Here is a 23,921-nt window from a genome sequence, read left to right on the forward strand (position 1 = left end):
TTGCTATTTCATACATACAAATTCCACAATATCAAGCAATCTGTACATTTAACTGAAGTTGTAGTGAAAATAACATCAGTAAACAAGAAATTGTCTGATCATGAACATTCAGATTTCACTGGTTGGGAACAGAGAGGAAAAGAGAGTTTCATGAAATCTGCAAAGTTGTTCAGGACAAATAGCAGACTATGTAAGGACAATCACTGATTTTGTGATTGATTACCAACTGTAATGGCATGTTTGTATGAAGTCACAGTTCACATAACTGGTAGATTTTAAAAACCAGCTGATCAAAATGCAAATGTGTTCAAATAAGACCAAACAAATTTGAATTTAAAGCCATTGGAATACATGTAAATGTATCTGTTTGTACAGACAAAGCTGATAACCAGCTACATATTGGATCAATGTAGCTCTAACAATACTGGTGCATCATTATTTGTAGCAATGAGGAGTTAGCATTAAATCAAATTTCTGTATCTGTGAATACTGCAAAACAGCCCAAATATGTTTAGTTTGTCTGTAGGATCATTCTAGTTTTTAAACTTGCAACATTTTGAAGGATTATGTCTCTTTACTATATATATACTATTGAAAAAATTGAAAAATCTTAAAAGGCCCCACCTCATTTGGATTTCCCTCAACACTTATTCACTTACAGTAATTGGTACATAGATGTCATTTGAGCCCACTGAGACTTGATTTCATAAATAAATAAATTAGACCAACATCACTCCCTTCTTTACTCCAACTCTGTACATATTCTCATACAGTATGTACACCAAGATATGCACATTCCTAATATTAGCCCATTCACTGTGTAAGTGTCCTGCAAAAAAGATTTTATCACAAATGTTTTTGTTTTTTCTCTCTTAATCTCTATGGGAAACATTTAACCTCTGTAAAACTTCAAAAAGAAATAGCCCCCAATTTCTCTTAATTTACAACAAGATGTTGTTTGAGGTTATAGGGCTTTTGCAGGGCACTGACACTACAATTCCTACTTTTCCACTTTCAGTTATAATTTACAAAGTCCACAGCAGTTAAATACCAGACACAGAAATACTGTAGCCGGAGTCTGGCCTCTCTTACTGATGATAACTGTGCAAGAGCTACCACAAGAGAACCTTGATATCCAGTTACAGTATCTATTATTCATGCACTGTTGCACACATGCAGTCAATCAAGTCAAAATCATTCTTCATCCATCAAACTTCACCTTTTCATACCATCATTATTGGCTCTATTGGCTTTAATCAGCACCAGAACAAGACTTTCTAAAAGTATGGAAGAAGTGGTTGCCATGTCAAGAAAACAGTTTCTCTTTTTACTGTGGATAAAATATGTCTGTCTTTAGCCACTAGATGTCACCACACATTGTGTCATGTCTTCGAAATCAATCAGCAAAGCAGGTTATCTGGCTTCTCGTGTTTCAAAACAACTAGTTGGATTTAGAGGCAATAAATAATACATTTTTATCATGAATTGTACACCTAAATCAAGTAAAATTTATAATAAAAATTGGCAATGGTCCTCACTTTTTTTCCCCACATTCACACTCAAACTCTCCAATTTCTACTATCAAAAACAGTTAATGATGGCAATGTAGTGTTACCGACTAGATCTTAGTGATGCTGAGCAAAAACATTCAAAAACGAACCTGTGATACATTTTAAGGCAAAGGGGAATTGTCAAGGCATTTCCAACACCAATATTGCATAGCTAAGGCAGCATAGAACTTAATACAGTGGATATGTACATTAAACTGTATATTCAATGCCTTTTTATATACAAAATACCCACATCTTTCAGTGAGCACATCAACATGTATTTACACATTCATTCTCCTTAACGTTTGACTTCTGCGCATATATACTTAGCATTGTATTCCAGAGTACTGTTTGGTCAGAGGAAGAACGCTAAACATATCTGTTTCAGTGACAATGACACAAAGTAATACAACCTTCACCGCTCCTCAAATTTTTACACTCAGTCCACTTAGAAGTAGAAGTTAAAATTTTACTGCATTAAACATAACCATGAAAACCTGTAACACATTTATCATTTTAAAAACATTGGATCTGTCTCGACTACATCGACTGAGTGTGAAAGGCTGACATCATACATTAATAATAACATCAGACAACTGTACAGAGATTGGTAGTGCATGTAGTGTTCATAAAGTCACAAGAATGATCGGGGTACCTTTGTCTCTTAGTTGTATATTGTAAATATGAGTATACTGAGTCATATATGAAGACCACTAATGTGGAGAGACTGAAAATATCACAGTCACCATCCCACCAGTACTTTGATTATCAAGGCAAGCAGAGATGCTATGGCAAACCACAAGAGGGAGCTAATCGATCTGACTAAAGGTGTAGTGGTTTCCGCTGTTTATAGAGTTGCAGCTTTAAATCTCTGGCACTTTACCATACCCCCTCAGTGGGGCACATGGCAGCACATATGCTCTCTCTCTACCTCTCTGTATCAACCATGAGAATTTCACAAGTGTCTTGCAAAAAAACACCCCCTTATTGGCAGAAGCAACCCCATGCATACATTAAAACGACAGTAAAAGTAGTATTAAAGACCATTCCTTTGGTAATAAATAATTTGGCTTGAGTGCAAAATAAAAGCAACGTGAACCCCCTGCAGTTATTCAGGGTAGAAACTAAGTGAGAAAGAAGGAGTGTTTTACATGCAATGAAAACAGCCTATAGCCCAATCTTAAGTTTGTATTTTGTTTTTTTACACAGTAGTCAAAGTTCATGACAACAACCCCCTGTGTCATACCCATGAGTTTTGTGTTACATCCAAGCTTCAGTGTCCAGGCTTCCAGACTGTCCAGGGTAGGGGCAATCTTTGTTGCCCATGGCTGGGGAACGTGGCTGAGGATGGATCATATCCGCAAAGGCCTGGTGCAGGCTCTTGCATGTGGCTGGACGACCAGTAGAATGGGAGCTATGAGGGGACAACGGTGGGGTGTGGCAAGGGGAAAGAGTGTCGTGAGCCTGGAGATCTCTGTAGCTGACCGGGGTGGGAATACGTGAGGGGCTGTTTTCTGGCCTGTTGTCAGTGCGAGGCCTGATTCTTGCTCTAAGCTTGTGCTTGGAGATAGGGGCTACCCTTTCTGCCTTCTTTTGTCCTTTCTTATTCTGCAGCACTTCCCCATCGGTGTCCCCGTTGGCCAGGGATGAAGATGGTGGGGGGGACTCAGAGCGGGATTCGCTCAAGCTGAAGCACATGGAAGAGTTTTCACTCGAGGAATCCTGGAAGGAGCAGTCCTCGGAAGGGGGAAGAGGCACAGGTGACGGACAAGCCTCTGGGGGTGGGAGGTCATCACTCCCATCATCATTTTCCAGGTCATAAGGTAGGTTTGGCTGGTGAATCTCAAAAGGAACATCTCCTTCTGGCCCTGTGCTCCAGGAAAGCTGACCCTGCTGACATGTAAGCCCCCCTGTAGGAGGACAACCTCCATGGTCTCCATTCATATTCCTACAGTGGAAAGCAGGTAGTGAGGGGACCTGATTCATTAAACTGTCTGACTCTGTGTCTCCAAGGCCTGGCAGGGAAGATGGGAATTCCCTCTCCTCTATGGAACTGGAGATCGCTGGGAGCTTCTTGAGACCCCTTCCACGCTCCCCCCAGTGTTCAGGCTCTCGTTGACCAAAGTTGTGTGGTCCTCCAAAATTGTGTTCATAAAGTAAATTTAAGGGCTCTTCAAGTGGGAAGTGACGGGGATTAGTTCTCTTGGATTCCCTGAGGTCAGGGAGAGTTCCTATCTTTGCCCCCACATTCAGGGAGGAGCTGGAGGAGTTAGAGGAGGAATAGGCAGAGTCAGTGACATTAGGATCAGGGACTGCTGGCACTGAATGTGTCCTAGCTCCCTGCAGGGTCGCTCCTCTTGGGGCTTTACTAGAAACTCCTCTAGCCTGCTGTGTATTGGCCAGAAACTCAGCCTCAAAGCTGCGATACAAGTCCTGCTCCCTCTGGGGGTCTAGCGTAGGCAGTATCTGGAAGCCAAAGCTTAGTCCCCCCTCCTCGGGCTCCTGGTGCTCCAGGCCAGGCCAGTTCCTCTGGTGGCCACGCCCAGCCAAGCGCGGGCCTTGTGATGTCCGAGGGGAGCGTGCAGCATGATGGTGAGAGTTGCGGGGAGATGAGTGTGGTGAACGTCGACCTCCTGAGGTTACCGGTGGCAGTAGTCTGCCTTTTCCTATAGAGGGTGAGCGAGGGGCAGGAGGTCTGGGAGTAGTTACAGTCTTTTTGTTTGGGCCGGTGTTGTTGCTCTGGACCCCTTTAACAGGTGAGTTAGAGCATGAGGACGACTGCCTCTTGGTGAACCCACCACCTACTCTGGGAGAGGACGGGGGCACTTGTTTGGCCCGAGGGTCCTCTCGTCTGTCTGAAGGTGGGGGATGAGGGTCTCTGTAGCAGGGAGCTGGACTTGGGCTGGCATCACTGGACCGAGTACGGCTAGGTAACTTACTCTGGCTGTGGGAACGTGGAGCATGGAGCCTCCTCGGGCCCTCGTTTCCGAGGGAGCGGCCCCTCTCTGTGCGAGACGTCCGTGTTCCATCAGAGGATCCTTGAGGTGGGTTGGGTTTCAGTATTGGAGCGAGTGCAGCACGTTCCCGGGACTGACTGCGTGCACGGGGCAGTGAGGGACGCAAGGATGGCGTCTGATTTCCTGCTCCAGGCCTCTCAATCACATGCTTCCCCTCCTTGCGATTCACAAGCAGGACTACCTCTTCACCAGAGCGCCGTGAGGGACCACCAAGAGAGTACCGTCCCCCTCCTCCTCCTCCTCCTCCTCCTCCTCCTCCTCCTTTAGATGAAGCTGTAGAGGAGTCACTGTCCCCAGACAGACGTCTTGACAGTGGCAACACTGTCTCCTTGTTCCTAAAATGTAGGGACAAGACAAAGAGTCATTTATATTTTTAATAATACCCAGTACTTAAAAGAGATAGTCCAGACTTTGTCTATTCCAGTTTACATTCATTACTCATATGACTTTACAGATGGTACAGAGGCATCATATTGCCTCTGACTCAGCTCCAACAGATTTATCGTAAAAATTATCTTTCTGCGATACCATGAGGTGACACATGATGTGCGATGTTGAGGATTTGTGAGTATTTCTCAAACTTCCACTGTCGCCCATAGACAGTGTTTTCGACCTAAGGCTCGGCGTTTCTTGGAACAGTAGGCAGTGACAGCCAGGGGGATTACAGGGAAGATAAGAACAAGTGGGGGGCAGGATTAGAGGTCTTGGAGATTTTCTAACCCAACACACAGCACTGCCCTTTCTCACCCAGACACCACTCCACTGTCACGCACCAGTAGAACCATAAGGTTTAACTGTTTAATCAGCTCATAGTTCACTTACAGGAAGACCACAACCTAGATAGATTTGATGAGTACAGATCAATAAAGTGTGCACTGTAAATTGGATATTTATAGACTCATCAGAGCCTGTGTTATTTGTGTGACATAGAAAATATCAAGAGTTCTCAAATATATATTTTTATACGTAGGTAAGAAAATAGCATTTGGTCTTTTTCTCGACTAATTATGATAGAGCTTGTTGGCCTGCTTTAAACCAAATTTTAAAAATCTACCTGGTGTAACTAAAACATATAAAGCATCTGAAAACAGCATATTAAGTTACTGTCACAGCATGCTGTAGTCCTATGTTTGGAATTTTGGTGGCGAGGATACAGTTTTGTTTTCATTTCAATCACAGACTGTGCCTTTAATTAGAGTATTTATTACACCAGACTTCTAAAGTTATCCTCAGAAATTAGATTTATATATATTCAGGCATGGTAATTGGCCTGCATGGAGTCCACCTGTTGACCTACTTCCCCAGTTAGCTGTGAACAGTTGTTTAGGGATAGTTGTCAGATTAGTCTTTATCTAGTCTGGCGCACTTGAAAGGGGATGCCCATCCCACACAGGGTTAATTCACATGAGCTATTGCCTTGACGTCAAGTCTGAGCCATCTCTCAGTACAAAAATGAGCCACACATTGGCTGGAAGCCAAAGTAAACCACCATTCAGCTCCTAATTGTGTTAAACAATGGTGCCTTCACACTCTGACATAGGGGAAAGGTATGTGACCAACTAAACCTTTTGCCAGCTTCGTGGAGGGCAGGAGCAGATATTATTGTCTTTAAATCCCATAGAACCAGCCACCTATAAAGATCTTAACATGCCACCAGTTTGGCTCTGGTTTCATACTGATTCAGACCATCTGTTTGTCATGGCAAGAGAAGAAAGATTTTAGATACAGCTCTCACAGACTCCCAGCCATGATAGACTATAAATAGTCTAATTAGCTGAATGAAAGTAGATTCGAGAAGAGTGTGGAGAAAGGAGAGCTGAGTAAATATGTTTGGTGTCTACCTTGTAGCCACTGGGGGGTGCTATAGGGTGGCTGTGTGAGACGGATTTATCAGGGCAATGTCACCTGAGATTAGATAAATCTGCTCTGGTCTAATCTGTGGCTTCTTGCCATGTGTATTTGTTGTGTATATGCTCCATTCTTTGTGAGTGAGTGAGTGTGTGTGTGTGTGTGTGTGTGTGTGTGTGTGTGTGTGTGTGTGTGTGTGTGTGTGGGCGCACGCATGTGTTTGTGTGTGTGTGTGTGTGTGTGTGTGTATGTGTGAGAGCCATGTCTGCCTGCCCGTCTTTGGGCAGGAAAGAGTGAGAGGCCGAAACTGGGCGTGCCCTGCCAGGCTATTTATGAGAGATTAATTTCTTATCATGGTATCACGCTTAACCATACACTTATCCGCACGCTTGTGTAGACACTCAAACTCACCTGAGAGGATTAAAGTGGCGGGGCTCTGAGCGGTCTCGTGGAGGCCGTGGGAGTAGAGTACGAGCTGCGCCAGAGTCAAGCTCAGTGTGAACCGAGGTGTTCTGAGATCGGCCTGTCCGTACAGAGGAAGAGGAGGCACATGGAGCAGAGGGGGGCTCCATGGAGCGCCTGTCTGGGGGCTTGTAAGGTGCTATGCCATCATTTCGCCAGTGTGGACCTGGGCTAGTGGAGCGGGAGGAGTGGGCGCTCGAGGACTTGCTCTGGGCCCCCTGACCTTGGCCACTGGCTTTAGCCTGGTGGTAGCGGTGGGCTGTGGAGACAGATTGATAACAAGTGGTTAAGACAAACTTCTAACTAACATTCTCAGGCAGCCTCTACGATCACTAAGGATAAAGGTCATTTAGAGGTGTAGGAACACATCACAGCTAACCACATCAATGCCATCAAGCTCTTAGATAGCAGCAGTTGATAAAACACTGGTGCTGTTTTGCTGAGCCAGAGAGATGACCTTTACTTGTGAAACAAGGCAATCAGAGAAATGTTGTTGATCCCACCATTTAGGGAGAGCATTTATAGAACACGAAAGGAATATTTCCATAATCACTTAATACTGTATGATCTTCGACATGCTCTCTTGGGGTTAGAAATCCAACACCAGTTTGATTTCAGCTAGTGTCAGCTGTCCAGGTCAGATGGTCAGCCTCTGACATCTGCACTTCAGCAGCAGTTTGGATAAGGAGGGACAGTCTCACCCAGTGTATTTATGAACATGTACCACTGTGCTGCTGATCAAAGTTAGCATACATATCGAATGATTAGGTCTCCTTTTCATAAGCAAAAAAAGGCTTTGTGTTGAGAAGAGCTGCTACACAAATCTGTTGTGGGATCAGGTAGTGGTAGAGGAATTATGGAGTCAGAGTGACCACACACTTTCCATTACCAACTTGCATCATTTTCCAGACCTAAATTTCTTGGCTGGATGCGATACTGGTCAGGGTTTAGTATGATACAGATCGATTGTTGCTGGGTGATATAACAATAACAAATCAGTCAACAGCAAAAATTAAAAAAAAAAAGGTAAAAGGACAGAATTTAGAACTGTATAAATTTTAGTTATATGTCTACTAGTACTGAATGACAAACATTATTTCTCAAATGTTGACCTTCACATTGTCTGCTCCTAGTCTGAACATAGTGCATCAGACATGAATCATTTGTTTATAATCTTAAACGTGGTATGAATTATGTAACACTGAGACAACTGAAGTTATTTTGTAAGGATCTGATGGGGAAAAAGGAAGTGACCTCACCAAACGCAGCACAGCGACACGGGTCATGCTTGTCCAAATAGTGCTCTAATGTGTCCCAGCCCCCTCCAACACGTACCATCACATGAGTACGAAGGACCTGAGGTAGGAAAAGAGAAAATAAGGTTTCAATACGTAGACGGAAAGAAACATACACATTCACACACAAATAGAATTGCTAAACGTTTTGATATACTGCACAACCACAAACACTGCACAAGTCAATAAATATGCAAATTCCACCGGTGGGGAAGCCAGCTGAAGGCTGGCTGGCCCTCAATGTTATGTAACATCTAGATGCACCCCTGCCTGTGCCCCCCTGCCTTTCCCTTCCCCACAACTCCTCTTTCTCCCACATCACCCCCAGCTGCTGCCATTATGAGGGCTGTTCATTGCCATGCCAACTCACAATCAAACAGAGTATGGTAGCATAATAAAGAGCCAAAGTGCTGTGAAAGACACACTTTTTTTGGCTTCTTTCTCTCCTGCCGCTCCGCTGGCTTTCCCATGTTTTCAGAGGGTAGCAGGGTGAATTAGCATGGTAACAACTCACCCCTGCTGTCCTCTCTTCTCCTAGGCTGAAAGTTCAGTTTTCAGGGAGAGGAGCAGAGAGGAGAGGGGGCCTGGATAGCCATAACAGAGGGGGGTTGGTGGATCCGTCACTTCCTACTCTCCTCTGCTCTTTGAGGCACAAACATCCACAAGATCAGACCAAAGAGCCTCACTCCCTTCACGCAGAAGCTGCCTTCACAGTAGCAGCACACTTTGCCTGATGTGACAGCCCTGTGGATGCACCCCCTGCCTTGGGTTGTGTAATAGGGTCTGCCAGCCACATGTTTTTAAAGATGTACCCGTGTCTCTGAGGGCTAGCAAGGCAAAGTCGTGATGGTACATCTGTACGGGCTGGCACAGAGTTTATGTCCACCAAATCACACGTGGGATGGCGTCTCATCTCTGGGTCCCTTCCCAGTAAGTGATCAGAGAGAGGCCACAGACACGGCATGTGCACCAAAGTCTGACCCCACGTTCCCTCTAATACAATCCCTGCCAATCTAGAACAAGTCTTTTCATTGGCCTTGCTCCCCCTACTACATCAAATCCATCAAAACAGTTGATCTGCTTATCTCTATCAGACCTGAGAGTATAAACTGCTTACACGCCACTGCTCTGGCTTTATGCCAGTAACAGGTTTACTGTTTGTGTGATGCTGAATGACCATCATGAGTCAGCAGTGAAAAGCTGAGAATATGTGGTCAAATTCCGAGCATTGTTGCGATATGAACTCCCACAATTAAAAAAAAGATCACAAAGGTCTGCTAACAAAGAGCCACACACTGTGGAGGTATAAAGTAGCAACAGGAACAGGAGGAATAGACCCTTTTACAAAACGGGAGACACACTTTGGCTGAGGCACTTTACAGAGTATGTCTGCTGTCACTACTGACTCTCACTGTGATCACTTATTTTTGCTTGAAACTGTCAAAGTCTACAGTATACTACAATAGAGGTGTTGTTGTGACATATAGAGACATGGCTTCATATCTCAATATAATTTTTATTTTATTTTCGTTTTTTACAGTGAAAGAGGTTTGGTTGCCGAGAGGGTAACAGCCACTGGCAATCCAAATAAACAAATGTCTTATTGCAGTGCGATAACTGCATGACTATAAAGAGAATTATAGAGTCATAAAACATGACTTGCCCAGTACTAATTTCCAGACTGTCAGCTCATTCAATTCACTGTAGTAATCTAACAACAGACACTGTTTGTTAATGATAATCCCTATTTTGTGTGATGTGAGATATGGAAACACAAAACCCTTGATCACAGAGACTGTAGAAAACAACATAAACATTAAACATTGCTGACCAAGGGGACAAAAAGACAAAAGCTATTAATGTACATTACATTATACAGGTACCACACTATAATTTTTATGGGCTCAGACTTGCAGCATAATCAGAAATTAGAAGGTCAGTTGATCAAAATTACAGTATAGATGCTTGTATGATTAAATCTTTGTTTTATTTCATTCTGTATCACTGGTTTCCATATCCAACAAGCTTATTACGCATTTCATATTTTATGCATAATGCTGCAGCACCACTGAGTGTCTGTTGAAGCCGAATAGATTATTTGGGACCATTTTTCAATTTAGATCTGTGGCAAAGCTGCCAGATTTCCCAACCACTGAAGGGGTATCATAGTCTTCACCAGTATAGAGACCCAATCCCTGTTTCTATAGCAACAGTGAAAAGAGAGACTTGTCATCCTTGCGGGGGCCTGTTGAACCAATTTCTCTTTAAAATCTTGCTGATGAGTTTAAAAATTAAGCTTATGGTTCATTTCAGCCATTGTGCCTCACAACTGAAGGCATCTCCTCCCTTTAGGGAAGCGACCTTCCTGGGGACAAAGACGCCCTATTATCTCCCCCCTCTTTCCATATGGCCTGTTCGCCCATTTGCCTTCTCCACTTCATCCCTTCGTTCAGCCTGAGATCCTTGTCACGGCTTTGGCAGCTGAATAGGGGTTTGTTGGCTTTCAAAGTGGCTGCCTGCTTCCTGCCCTGAGAAGAACAAGGGAAGTGTGTAGGGTGCACTTGTAGCTGGTCAGGCATATGCATAATCACTGTCATCCCCTGTGAGGAATCAGGAGGGGGCGGAGACAGTATGAAGAGAGCTAATCTGACAAGTCAAAGGCTCCCAGACACACGTGCACGCACACACACACACAAACACACACACAGACAAACACACACACAGTCTAACCCGAAACAGGCACATTTAATATGGCTGCTCCAAATATACGCTTCACACTCCATCTTAGGGACAGTATGAAAATTATATGGGGTGGAGTGGAGGTCGGGGGTGGGGGGGTGTTATGTGTTTTTTATTTTTCATGAAGGGAAGAGCAGTGAAGGGTTGTTTAATTTTTTCCTACTCCAAATTGATACTTCAGCCCTCCTTTGCAGGATTAATTTTTAGTGAAGGAACAAATAGTCACAAATTATTATTTTTTGTGGGCAGTGGTACATTAAGGTGCCATATGAAGAGGACAACAATCCTGTCTCTCTCTCAGGACTTTATTTTTCCCATCACAGTCAAGATAATAGCACCAATATTGATCATGGTTTTGAGAAACACAGAGAACATGTACATATTAATAGTAATCTAACAGATCTAATAGAGTGAATAAATGTTATCTGTACTATTAAAACTTGCATCTTTCAATTTAGTCTTCATCTTAACAAAAAGTAAAAGAAGTTAAATGTGTCTTATAAAGGTGGCCCATATTATAATTCAGCTTCAACCTGTTATTTTATGGAGAAGGGCTAGAAAATTAATAATTTTGTTATATTTGACATAAATTTGAAAACTGCTATTGCTACTTCTATGTGTGTACTGGTGGCTAATGTGAAAATAAGTAATCTATCATTTATTATTCATGGATTAAATCAGATCACACCATCTTAAATTCTTTGGTGAGAAGAGTCTAAGAGTGTACCAACTCAGTAATACATTTTAAACTCTTAGGTGGTGGATGTTATTTTTTTTCTAAATCAACCTGAGGGTCCGGAAAAAAAATTAATAATCCCTACCCCAATAGTTTTCAAACAGTCACTTGCAATTAGTCCTACTAAATTCAGTACATATGAAACCTTTTCAGACTTTAGCTTCTTGAATAAATGTATAGCTCACTAAGTAGAAAATGCAGAAAAAGACAGGGGTGTGCAAAACATTTTAGCAGGTTGTAAGTATCACGTCTCGCTGTGTGGATATAGTGGTGCCAGTCAGAGTGAAGAAATATTGACATTACTGGCAGTTGGGAAGCCCGATCCTGTAAATGCAGGCAACTTGGAAAGCCACCCAAAGAGTCCATTAATATGGCTGATGTACATTTTAGGTAAGTGACACCAAATCGATGTCTGGTATCAACCAGCCTCCCTGCCCAGTCCTCTGAGGCCCTGATGTGAGTAAAGGGGCAGCTCTTAAACTAAAACTGAGACAAACAGTCCTACAGAAACAGGCTGGAGCCAAGATAAGGACAAACTCAGGAAATGACCTAAAACTCTATTTGTGTCTCAGTGGAAAAAAGTACAGTCCTGGGAGTGGGCCAGATGAAGGCAGTGTGTAAACACTAACATGAGAGAGAGAAATCACAATGCTGTTACATACACAGTATAGTCCACGAGGCTTTGACACAGCCAGGCAGCTGAGTGGTTTCTCTGTTGCTGCTGCACATAATCTCGCTCTATGTGAAACAACATATGATGCCATATGTCTGCACCGTATGGTTCCATGCAATTACCGCAGGCATCACAGTCTTCTATGCTATTGGCCAGAGTAGCCTATGTATTTATTCAGCTGAACGTGTAGTGTAAAACTGACTTAAAGGATAAAGGATAATTCAGGTTTATTACAACTAATGTTTTATTTTTGTGGTTTTGACTGTGTTTATCGGCTACGATAATCTTGAACCCACAAAAAGAGATTTCTGAGATCTGGAAGGGCGGGTAACTTCGGGTAAAGTCTACTCAAAATTATTGAGTGGGGAGGTTTTTTAAAACCCATAGGATCACAGTCTTTCTTGTCTCGCCTGAATTCTTTGTTGTGATGTCGCTTTGTTCCCAGATCTCCGCAATTAACATGGCGAGTACAATGTTATAATTACAGATAGGAGTGATGACCAAAACTCCTGAAATAGGACCCAGTTTTTAATAAACCAGATTTTTCCTTTAAGTAAAACTGACCTGACAGTGGGCTGGAACATTTATTCTTGAATTTTGTATATTCATGCTGTGAGATGGTCTAATCAAAGGCAGTTTTAGTTTGTCAAGTTGTTTTAATAATATTGCAGAAATACAACTGGGAATTAAAAGTAAATTTAAAAGACTGAAAAGTAAAAAACAAAATAAGTAGCTAGTCATTAGATTTTATTTTAAAATCTACACTACCATTACAATCCACAAGCGATGTGTTTGACAGTCAAAGCTGCCATGATGCCCAACATCTTGAATTTAACACATCACTGACAAGTTAATGTGCAGTTATTTTCATATGCCTGTACCTTTTTCTGTGAAAATAAAAAGTAAAGCACACACGGATATGTAACACAATGACGGATAATTGTACTTGATGTTAAGATTTCTGCTGGAGATGGCTCACCCTAATGAAGATCAGTGCACTGGAGTCTCCCACTTTGTACTTCCCCTCTGACACCTTGATCATAGGAAACTGAGCTGGACAGGAACATCGGCCCAGAATCTCACGCACCTGAGGAGAACAACACAGGACATTTTAATAGTCTGAGCACACAAACATGACAGACATCACAAACATGATCACAACTGTGATCCCTTCCTCTTCTTGAAGTCAGTGATCCCACATGAGATCATGTTTAGAAACCTATCTGTAAGGGTGACCAAAGCACCGCTGGTCCTGAGCGCTATGTGTCAGCAACACAATGGCTCTGTTTTATGGTGTGAGAAATGAGCAGTCTCAGCTGCCTGAGTATATGAGGTTGCTGGTGTGTGTGTGTGCATGCGTCATCTTCCTGTCAACTTTTCTCTCCAAGCACCCACTGAGTGATGAAATGCCCCGCCCCGCTCTCTTACCACAAAAGCCTTGCCTCATGATATGTCTTGAAGACATTTTGGTAATTTAGTTCACCGCAAAGTGTCTCAAAGGCACAAAAATACATATGTGGACATGCTAATGAATACTCTCCTTCTCCAGCTCTCGAGGCAGTTACATGACAATGTTTCTGTCTGTGACATCACAAACTGAAGAGAGAAAGAGCTCAGAAACCAGACTGGTGTTGGGGATGATGTCAGCAGGCCTGTGCTGCCGGCTGGGTTTTTGAATCGAGAGCCGGTGCCCTTGCTGTGGTTGGGGGTTGCTTATTAGGCAGCTGGGGTCAGACACAACTGCAGGGTGGAGCCAGATCCGCCTGTGCTGCACAGGCCTGGGCTCTCGCAGGACTGGACAACTTTGATGTTTTTCTTGGCATCTCTCTCAGACAAAAGCGTGTGTGTACTTGTCGACAGGGAGGGAGAGAAAGTCAGGCAGCAAAGTGACTGAGGAAAGCACCGGAGCACATAACTGTGTGTGCAAGGGCAGCCATTACAAAGGGTAGGAGTGTATTTTATTGATGTTACAGTGATCAAAAGATGTGTTAGTGGAACATTTCAGGTACTGAGCTCCCACCCGTTGGCTGTTTAGAGTACCTTTCATGCTTTATACATGGCTCATGGGATATACTGTAGCTTGCTTTTGGCGTGTTTGTGTGCGCTTGGCCTACAACACCTACATTATGGTGAACTCAGAAGATTATGGAGGCACCTTGTTATTTTCTTGAAATAGCACCCTTCTCTCTTTCCCATGCAAATTAAAGAGGGAGGAATCAGCACTAAGCCTCGGCATCTCACCTGGCATTCTCTTCTCCCTCTCACCTGCCTCTGTTGAGCCCTCTTTCTCCTTCATCTGCTTTGCTGTCTTTCAGCCATTATTTTTAGCCTGTGCACTAGCTGACCAGACCTATATTTGTCTTTCTTTGTTTTGATTACATTTCTACATCTGCTTGCTCGCTCTCTTTTCTTTCCGCTCTGTCACTCCGTCTTTTCGTTCTGTCAGTAGGTGGACAAACTGTTTGGAAAAACCCAAGCCAGTGAGTTAATGGAAAGATTGCTATGGCAACAGACACACACATAGCCTTACCCTTCCCTTTTTAACTGTAAAGTTTGCCTCCTTTTTTGTCATTCTTGCTATAGTAAAGCCTTTCTCTCACCCCAAAACACCTCCCCCAGAGCTGTTCAGCTGAGGTCATAAGTTTTCCTCCAGAGGGAAGGTGCAGGACTCACACACTGTGTCTCATATGAAACACTAAGCGAATACATAGTCGAACCATGAAGTGTTTTAATAATAACCTAATCAATAGCAGCCCCGACATTTGAAGTATTTACTCTATGGAACCTTGGACATGAAATGTGTGCACTTCCCATGTCTTGACTGTGTCAACCATGGGTACACTCAGACACACTGAAGCCAAAACACACACACACACACACACACACACACACACACACACACACACACACACACACACACACACACACACACACACACACACACACACACACACACACACACAGTGCAGAAAGAGATAGAACGGGAGGAATGAGACATGGTCACGCAAGAAACATGCGGAAGTGGAGCTGGAACACTGAGAAAAAGTGAAGGATGAATTATGGATGCATGCTGGTCACATGAGAGACACTTTCAGTAGGAGCTGCAGATGTTTGAGAAGGAAAAGAGGGACAAAGGAACAGCAACTGAACAATCCACAGCATGCCCCTATACTGGGAATCTACTGCATCTGTCTTAGGATAGGAATGCAGAAATGTTTGTGCGAGAACATAAAGAGAAACATTTTTATTACTGAGAGACTGCTGTGACATTCCCGTTGAACCGAGCAACTGGGTTTGTCTACGAGCAGTTTAATGTACAAGAACATATACAGTACATATTCCTTTAATGATCCTACTGCTCTGACCACACCTCGACTCAGTGTGAGTCAACAATCTCTTCATTCCTTTCCTTCCTGATCTGCAAACATCTGAAAGGACATTCATGGAAGAGATAGGCAGAGACTGAGGGCTGAGCAAACCCCAGGGATGAAGAGAGGAAATAGGAGGGGGAGAGATAAAGATGTTTAGGTTTTATTTCCCATTTTCTTTACTGATTTACAATGTGGACTAGCATACTACACTGAGACTGTATACCGTAGCTTAATATCATGATATCATAACCTGGAAATGTACGTTGTTGCCAATATTTGCTAAAATGTACACTAAGGAGCCCCACATCCATTTCAATATTTGTCTGTTCTCCTCATGACTCCACAAGCTGTGTGTAACTACACAGTTTGCTCGATGGCTTTCATCAAACATAGGTGTGCTGGCCTGCTGCAACCAGTTCTTTTTGTGATTGCTGTGCGAAGGATAATTATTGCAGAACTCCAACAATAAAAACTGATCATTACAACAACTCACTCCACAGGAATTTACTTGAGGGTGTTTCCAGGATTCGCCTTCTGTGCCTTCTATGAGACAATTGTAGAGTGGAAGAAGCTTATGACAGAATGCATATTGCTTTCAACGCTAAAGGAGATTGGGAGGAATAAAAGATTATATGGCATGACACATAGAGTACATTATGTGGCGAATTTTCAAAAAAAATAACAGAACAAAATAACTCTTAGCTTATATGACAGAGAAAGATGAAACAACTTCGCCATAAGATAAGCACAGAGAGACAAGAAAACTAGGCCACAGGGGGCGCCTGGAGATTTTTTGGAACTTGAGAGGTTATTGCTTCACCACCCACAAGTAAGCATTCCTCGAGCCTGTGAATGCACACTGAAAACATATCAGAGTCTATCCTCCTAGTAAACTGCTAGCCTGACAGCCCATATAAAAACAACTCCTCTGTGGACAACCATGCTACATCTCATGAACATGGAACAGCCTCCTTTGCTCAAATTATCTCTTTAAACAACTTGAGGGGTGGAGGGAGGTTCTGAAAGACTGAAATAATGATAACTATGTTCTTTTATTATGTTTGACCTGTAGCCTAAGGGGTTGAACCAGAGAGATCATGGATATATAAGTATTTAGAGGCTGTTAGCAGCTGGTCCCACAGGCCAGACTAGCCGAGACAAGACGGAAAAACAGTGTTGGATAAATGCCTCAGGGTCAGGTATGTCAGTTAATGTTAGTAGCATCGGGAGAACACAGGAGATACAGAATAATATTACACTTTGGCACTGAACACAAATGAAGAAAGCATTAGAGCTGTAGTTTGACATTTTGGCAAATATGTTTATCTGCTTTTTTTTTGCAGAGCTAGATGAGAAGATTGATACCACTGTCATATTTCTCAGTTAAATATAAGGCTAAAGCCAGCAGCAGATTAGCTTACCTTAGTACAAAGACTGGAAACAGGGGGAAAGAGCTGGCCTGTCCAAAGGTAACAAAATCCTCCTATCAGCACCTCTAAATCTAATTAACAGGTTGTATCTTTTTTGTTTACTTCAGCAAAACACGACAACTCATCTTTTTAGAGGGGGTTATTTGCCAGGAGCAGCAACTTCCTGGAGTTGAGGAGCAAATTGTCTTTTTTTTTCCCCCCACAACTGAGATATAATTTGTTAGTTAGTGAGCTTTAGAGGTGCTGGAAGACGGATTTTGTTATCTTTAAACTGAGCTACGATAGCTGTGTCCCCTTGTTTGCAGTCTTTATGCTAAGCTGAGCTAATCAGCTGCTGGATCCAGCTAAAAATTTACCAAACAGATATGGGGGCGGTTTCAATCTTCTTATCTAACTCTTTGCAATAAAGCATATAAGTGTATTTCCCAAAATGTTTAACCATTCCTTTAACTGTTGTATGTCTGATCAGGGTGAAAAATGTAATCATACTTGCTCCAAGCCAGACATCATCCACTGCTTCAAGAAAACCATTCTCTGAAAATCGATCCGTAGCTCCTGGCCACATGACAAAAAGCCCATCTGGGGCTGCGAGGATATAAGAATCTAATGGACATCAAGTGCTGTAAGGTGAATAATTCCATTAATCATCTGTTTCAGTCATACAGCAATGTAATCACTCAGTGCAGGGAGTTAAATATCAGGCAAGTGTGTAACTCATTTGCCAGTTTGTTTGGAAGAGGCTCGACAACACTCAGCACTCTCCCTCTGACAGGCAAGGTTAGAGGAACTGATGTCCTTCTGAGGACTCGCTTCTCGTTCTGACAGTCTCCACCTGAGACCAGCATGAAGAGGCTTGCAGGCAGGAAATGACCAGACTACTCACACAGACAGAAGCGTGCTCAGATAGACACCATATTAAAAGATAGTCATGCAAAAGATCAGCTGATAGCATCAAACGCTGCAATAAAGACATATAGCGGCTAATATGCAAAGTGTGGAGTCAGCTGTTTCCACATGCACCCTGCTGCAATGGAAAGTAGTGGATTGAAATCTCGTCTGTACTGTTACTGTGGTAGGTTTAGAGGGACAATAACCTTTAAAATACTAAACCCCTAAAAACATGAGTGCATGTGGCACAGGAGGGAGAAACACTGAATGATGCCACACTCTCTCAGCACAGCGTACAAGTGTGACCCAATGCAAAGCATGATGACCTACTTTTCCCTTTGACTCTCTCTACTGTAACTCTCCCTCCCAGAGAAACATCTACTGCAGTCAGGTTTAACAGAGTGTACAGTAAAGTCACTCTAGGCACACTATCTTTCTTCTCCCCCCCTTTTTTTATCTCCTGAATGCATGAATTGGAACAGAAGGTTAATGGAGCAGAGTGGCCATACAGACATAATACACACATCAACGTTCCCCTCTGCTCTGCTGGTGTTTCCTTCAAAAGAATGAGATGTCAGCCTTTGATTACCTCGCTGCCAACAGTAGCAGTCTATTTATTTCCTCTCTTCCATGCCACCAACAAGGCATATTGTTCTGCTCTTTGCCTTTATCATCTCCAGCGGAGACAGAGGCGGGGGATGGGTAAATGAGGGCTCCCACATATAGTATATGAACTCAACTAGGGCTGAACGCTGAAGCCTGGGGTGAGAAGAGACATGAACCAGTTTATCTCGGTGAGCAGGAAGAAGGAAAGATGGCAAATGAAGGAAGCCGACACACGCAGGGAAGCTCTTATGGTCTCTTGTTTATAAGATCAAATATTGTACTGTATAGATGCCTATGCATGGAGTAAGCATGAGAACAATTAGAGTATCATTAAGGGGTCAGTGAGTCTAATTTTAATTATTATATATACGTCAGTTTGTAAAGCTACTGCTTGTGTTTTTACAATTAAGCCCAGGGCCTAAGTGCAAGACCTAGAAAATACACAAAAAGGTTACTTGTGTAGTTGGCTGACCATGTTCTTTTGCCTAAGGCTCAGTGCAGCATATAGGAAAATACTGAATCAATCAAAGTCGCTGTCATAATCCATCTCTAATGGTGATATGAAAGAAAATCCCCTTATGCAAAAGGATAAATTTCATGTTTATATTGACATACAGTTTACAGCAATGTGAACAAGCTGCTGTCCGTACCACTCCTGAGAAAAGGCGACCCCAGGAATGGGGAAAAGAGGACTGTTAGACTCACAAGTATGACTGACTCAACCTGTGATGAAGGAAATGAGACACCGGCCACTTCCTCAACTTTAGAGTGGAAAGCCGTCCCACTGTGAGGTGAGTGAGAACAAGGTGGCAGATCAGTGGGAGACAAAGCGGTGGTGGGTATTTACATGAGGGTGTGTCGTAACCAAGAAAGTAAGCTGGATAAACAACAACTTTACTTTAGATTTAATACCTATTGTATCCGGCAGGTAGTTTATATAACACATCACAATTAGTTTAATGAGTCACTTTGCTGTTACATAAGACCAGTATTCAGGGTCGAATCATAACTAGTAATAACTGGTGACACATTCACTGTTTATTGAATTGCCAGATGTCCTAAGGAGTTGTACTTTGAGTGATCACTGTCTGTTGGTATACTCATTAGAATAATGACATGTAATCCTATTATCGATTCGCTTGTATTGTCTCAACAAGAAGATTAGTTTGATCATCCAACAACCAAACAATGTATAGAATAATACAGAGCTGCTAAATGTACAACTCTCAATGAGATGCTACAAGCTGCACAAGAAAAAAAATGCAAAACTTTTTAAAATAGTACACGAGAATTAAACGTTGCTCTTAATATGTGATTCTTAATCTTTTAAATAACTAAAAACATAAATAAATATGATCCTATAAACAGTAACTGTCTGAACGAAATTGCCTTTCTCCTACTAGTTGATAGACTGCAACATAAAATACTTGGTGGTCATGCACATAATGTATAGCTCACATTTTTTACTTGAGTGTTTATTGGATATGAACATCCTTGGGGTGTATACATGTAAAGACAACGTTCTGGGTTCATGCATAAACAGTGAATGTAGGTAGATGTTATCCTTCACCATTTCCTGGCTCATATTAAGGTTTTTGTAAAGAAAATATTATAAATGGAAGCTTAACATTTGTAGCATTTCAGTTTGCACAAGCGTCTGAGGCTGTTGTGCACATCTCTCTGGGGGTTAATGGCCTGGTAATTAATTGATGACATTTCATCAATAATGTTATTGGACATGAATAGGCAGCCAGTTCATGAGTAGGTTGATAAATGATGTGCATTTTTTTTTTAAACTAGTTTCAAAACAAAGTGATCATGAATGGTATCTCAATACATTTTTTTTACAGGGAAAACTCTGTAAATAAAATGAAAACTAAAAATGAAAACAGAGCCAAACCATCTTGTGAAATACAATCCATCCTGAATGATGCAGGCAAGTCGCCTTTGCCTGCATGAATGAGGGACACAGAGTCTGGTCTGTGTCATAGATGCGGACCAATGAAACTAAGCCCTTTGCAACTTTTTTCCCATCCCTCGCTGTCAGATACCCATGTCTACTAGCAATGAGGTTTCCAGTAATTACAAGACACTAGTCTCTTGCAAGGCCACTACATCAGACAGACATACAAAGAAAAGCACACAAGTATTCTGCAGTATAAACTTGTGACTCATGTTAGGGGGGACAGAGAGGCCTGCGGCAAGAACTGAATGGGTAGCTGAAGGAGCAGATATTGATCAAACTACTTAAAGAAAGACGGTCAACTCATTTTGATTTGTTCCTGGTAAATATACACCAGTCCAGGCAATGAAGAGGTATTCAGAGGAATTATGTCTCACACAAAGTCTAGGCCACAAAATGAGAACTGGACAACAGAGCTGAAGTCATTCGACAGGATGTGTTAGTACAACTTAGCAAACACCGTAAAGTACCCGTGATAATCCTGTACTATCTTAATATGGCAGCCTCTCATCTTAGCACCGCTGTGGTTTCTAGTTTGAAGAGCCTCATGTTGCTCATGTGGACTGTTCAGCGCAGCGTACATGCAAGCAATTTTCTAAGGGTGGACAGGGAGGATGGAGGTCATTTTATTCACCAGACACATGATGACTGGGAATGCCACATCCTACATCAGTCGAAGGCTGTCACAATGCAACAGATGAAACGGTATACAACATGTGTGTACGTGTGCTGGGGGATGTGGTAGTGCGTAAGGCAGAAAAGGAAAGACAGAAAGATAGCTTTCCTGAGATCTTTTTGTCCCAAGATGTAGTCGGCTTGTACAATCCTCAGCACTGTCATATGAGTGGGAGTGTGCGGACCCAGACAGTTTGGATACGAACAGCGCACCTCCTCCTCCACATGCTCTCCTATTTCTGTCCACAGAGGTTACACTACAAGAGCTCTGCTCTCCTGCCTGACCAGCATGTGTATGACTGTCGACTGTCTCCCTTCCTCCCGCTACGTTGTCCGTTACGTCTTTAATTGTCAAAGACAGACATTATTCTTCTCATCCACTTGAAAATATGAACTTCTCTCCACCCACAACCCCAGCGTGTGCTCCGCCGGTCTGTCTAGTCATTAGCTTTGCCCTAATGAGATCTTTGCCTTACGCCTGCGGTCACGTCTGGCACGGCCTGGCAAAGGTCAACCAGTGCGACAGGACAAATGGCAAGAGTTGATGGTTTGAATTCCATAGGACAGGTTATGTAACAGAACCCAAATGGCAAAAGGGACATTTTTAGTAGTGCAGGTGAAGGAGCTGCAGAAGTAGCAGACGATTAACTATCTTCCTCGCCAGCAGGATATTGTATTGATTATTCTTGATAGACGAGCTACATGGAAGAGGCTGAAGATGACTGTCACCAGTGATGAAAACGTTTCAATCTCTGGGAACCTCTTGTAGAGGCTGAGCTGACATTTCCACAAGAATTCAGGACAAATGTCACTGAGTTGACCTGTAACTTTTCAGAGCTCTCCTGTGGGAGAACACAAGAATTTAGGCATCAAACACACATTGACCGTACTGGCAAGCAGGAATTTAACGGCACAGTCTAAAACAAAGTTATGCATAGACACATGCACACACCCACACCACGGGGAATCTATATGGTGCCTGTCTTCCTCTTTTCAGAGAAGGTGCTTCACTTTTGACACATTTCTGTGTTTTATTGTGGGAGTGATTAGTTTTCTATCAGCTGCTTCATACTGTTTAGCACCAGACAAAACACACTGGATGATATTTTCTTTTGACCAAGGCCAGAGGATGAGAAGCTTGTGGGAAAACTGACTCATATTTATCCTTGGAGCATGACATTGCAGCGAATCTACTGCATTTCCCACTAAGTTGTGAGTAGTGATGGTCAATACACTACAGGTAGTCTAGGACAACTTGCCTGCATCAAAATGTAGTTATGAAACATTCTGGGTTCCTATGGTATAAATTAGGGTTAATCAGAGTAGTTAAATTATAATACTAATATACAGTGGCTTGAATGTTTATCTTTTCACTGGCAACTCACCAACTCGTCCAAATTTCGCATGTCACATAAAACTCTCTTCTGCTGCCAGATGAACGGCTCTGGAGCGGGTTCATCTTCATCCTCCACACTCTGACTGCTCTCCTTCCGACCGAAACACCTGCTGGGCGGGCTCTGCTCAAGTAGCTCCCCTGCGTCGACCCGCGAGCTCTCCTGGTCCCGGATCTCCTCCTCGATCTCCTCCTCAAGCTGGATCAACATGGGGGCCAACATGCCAAACTTGGATCCGCGTCGCGCCACCTCAAGGAGACACAGAACAAAATTCTTCTCGTTGCATCTCTCCACCAAGTCGTTGGTCTCAAACATGAGCACGTCCTTGATCCAGAGCTCCTGCCTGCACCAAGTGATGAAATTGGACACATTATCCCGCGCCACAAACGAGCCGGGCACCACATTGCGAGACTGAAAGACAACATCTTTACATGGCACTTTCATGGACTGTGCAGCCTCCGGGTACTCCAGCTGGAAGTCCTGCGCGGCGCGGTTCACGTTGTTGGCGTGCCGACAAAGGGCACAGCCCGTCTCCAGCCCGTCCATAAAGGTGTCCGCAGTGATATCTAGGTCGTACAAGGTGATCAGCCATTCGGCCAGATCCTCCTTCATGGCATACAGGTATTCTTCGCTGGATTTAAAGGGCCGTATACTCTTGGAGGCGGCGGACTGGATGTTGCTCTGATCAGCCATATTGTCGGATTATGTATCAATAAAGTCTACTTGATCATTCCCGATTGTCTCATTGCACGACTGCGCTCCAAAGCCTCATCCGCAAAACACAGCGAAATAACCGCGTTGACGCACCCATGCCGATTTGCATGTGCGGTTTCTTATCGGAGCTCCTTGAAGCCGGGCTTTGTGTTGTCAGAAGCATTTCGGGACGCGGGGTGCCACTGGCGCATGGATGCGTTTTCCGGATGTCTCTGCGAAGCCCGTTTCCTTTAAAGAACCGGGTCCCGGAGTGAGAATCAAGTCGGAGCTCTCCGGCACGGCCACACACACACACACGCACGCACACACACACACACACACACGCACGCACACACGCACACACCCGTGCGCCGACCAGTTAATCCGCGCGGTGGCCGGTGGCTCCCCTCGCCCGCAAAAATCCACGTGTCACCATGTCCGCGTCTCGGAGGCGGTCAGTCGGATCAGCTCCTCATCGATGAAACCACGACCACCGTGCAGCACTGAGTCCACAGCTCATCTTCCCTGCAAATAGGCTCAGCCCATGTTGCACCGCCTCTTGCACTGAATATGTTGACCTG

General features: G+C 43.4%; 1 protein-coding gene across 1 annotated transcript; it reads right to left on the reverse strand.

The window, feature by feature from the left end:
- On the reverse strand, positions 1 to 23,660 carry gas2l1 (growth arrest-specific 2 like 1). The gene is made up of 5 exons (XM_040156334.1): positions 22,639 to 23,660; positions 13,300 to 13,407; positions 8,137 to 8,233; positions 6,827 to 7,136; positions 1 to 4,902 (listed from the first exon to the last, which is right to left on the reverse strand). The coding sequence occupies exons 1-5, from the start codon at positions 23,338 to 23,340 to the stop codon at positions 2,811 to 2,813; spliced, it is 3,309 nt and encodes a 1,102-aa protein (XP_040012268.1). The 5' UTR covers positions 23,341 to 23,660; the 3' UTR covers positions 1 to 2,810.
- Positions 23,661 to 23,921: the final 261 nt, after the last annotated feature.

The sequence above is a fragment of the Xiphias gladius genome, chromosome 19 (assembly GCF_016859285.1).
Source record: "Xiphias gladius isolate SHS-SW01 ecotype Sanya breed wild chromosome 19, ASM1685928v1, whole genome shotgun sequence".
Taxonomy (NCBI): Eukaryota; Metazoa; Chordata; class Actinopteri; order Istiophoriformes; family Xiphiidae; genus Xiphias; species Xiphias gladius.

Excerpts from the sequence above, each read along its gene's own strand:
- gas2l1 (XM_040156334.1), bottom strand. The coding sequence starts at position 23,340 with ATGGCTGATCAGAGCAACATCCAGTCCGCCGCCTCCAAGAGTATACGG. Across the intron at positions 7,137-8,136 it reads GTGTCGCTGTGCTGCGTTTG|CCCACCGCTACCACCAGGCT; the intron begins GTGAGGTCACTT and ends CTGTCTCCACAG. Across the intron at positions 4,903-6,826 it reads CGCCACTTTAATCCTCTCAG|GAACAAGGAGACAGTGTTGC; the intron begins GTGAGTTTGAGT and ends CCTACATTTTAG.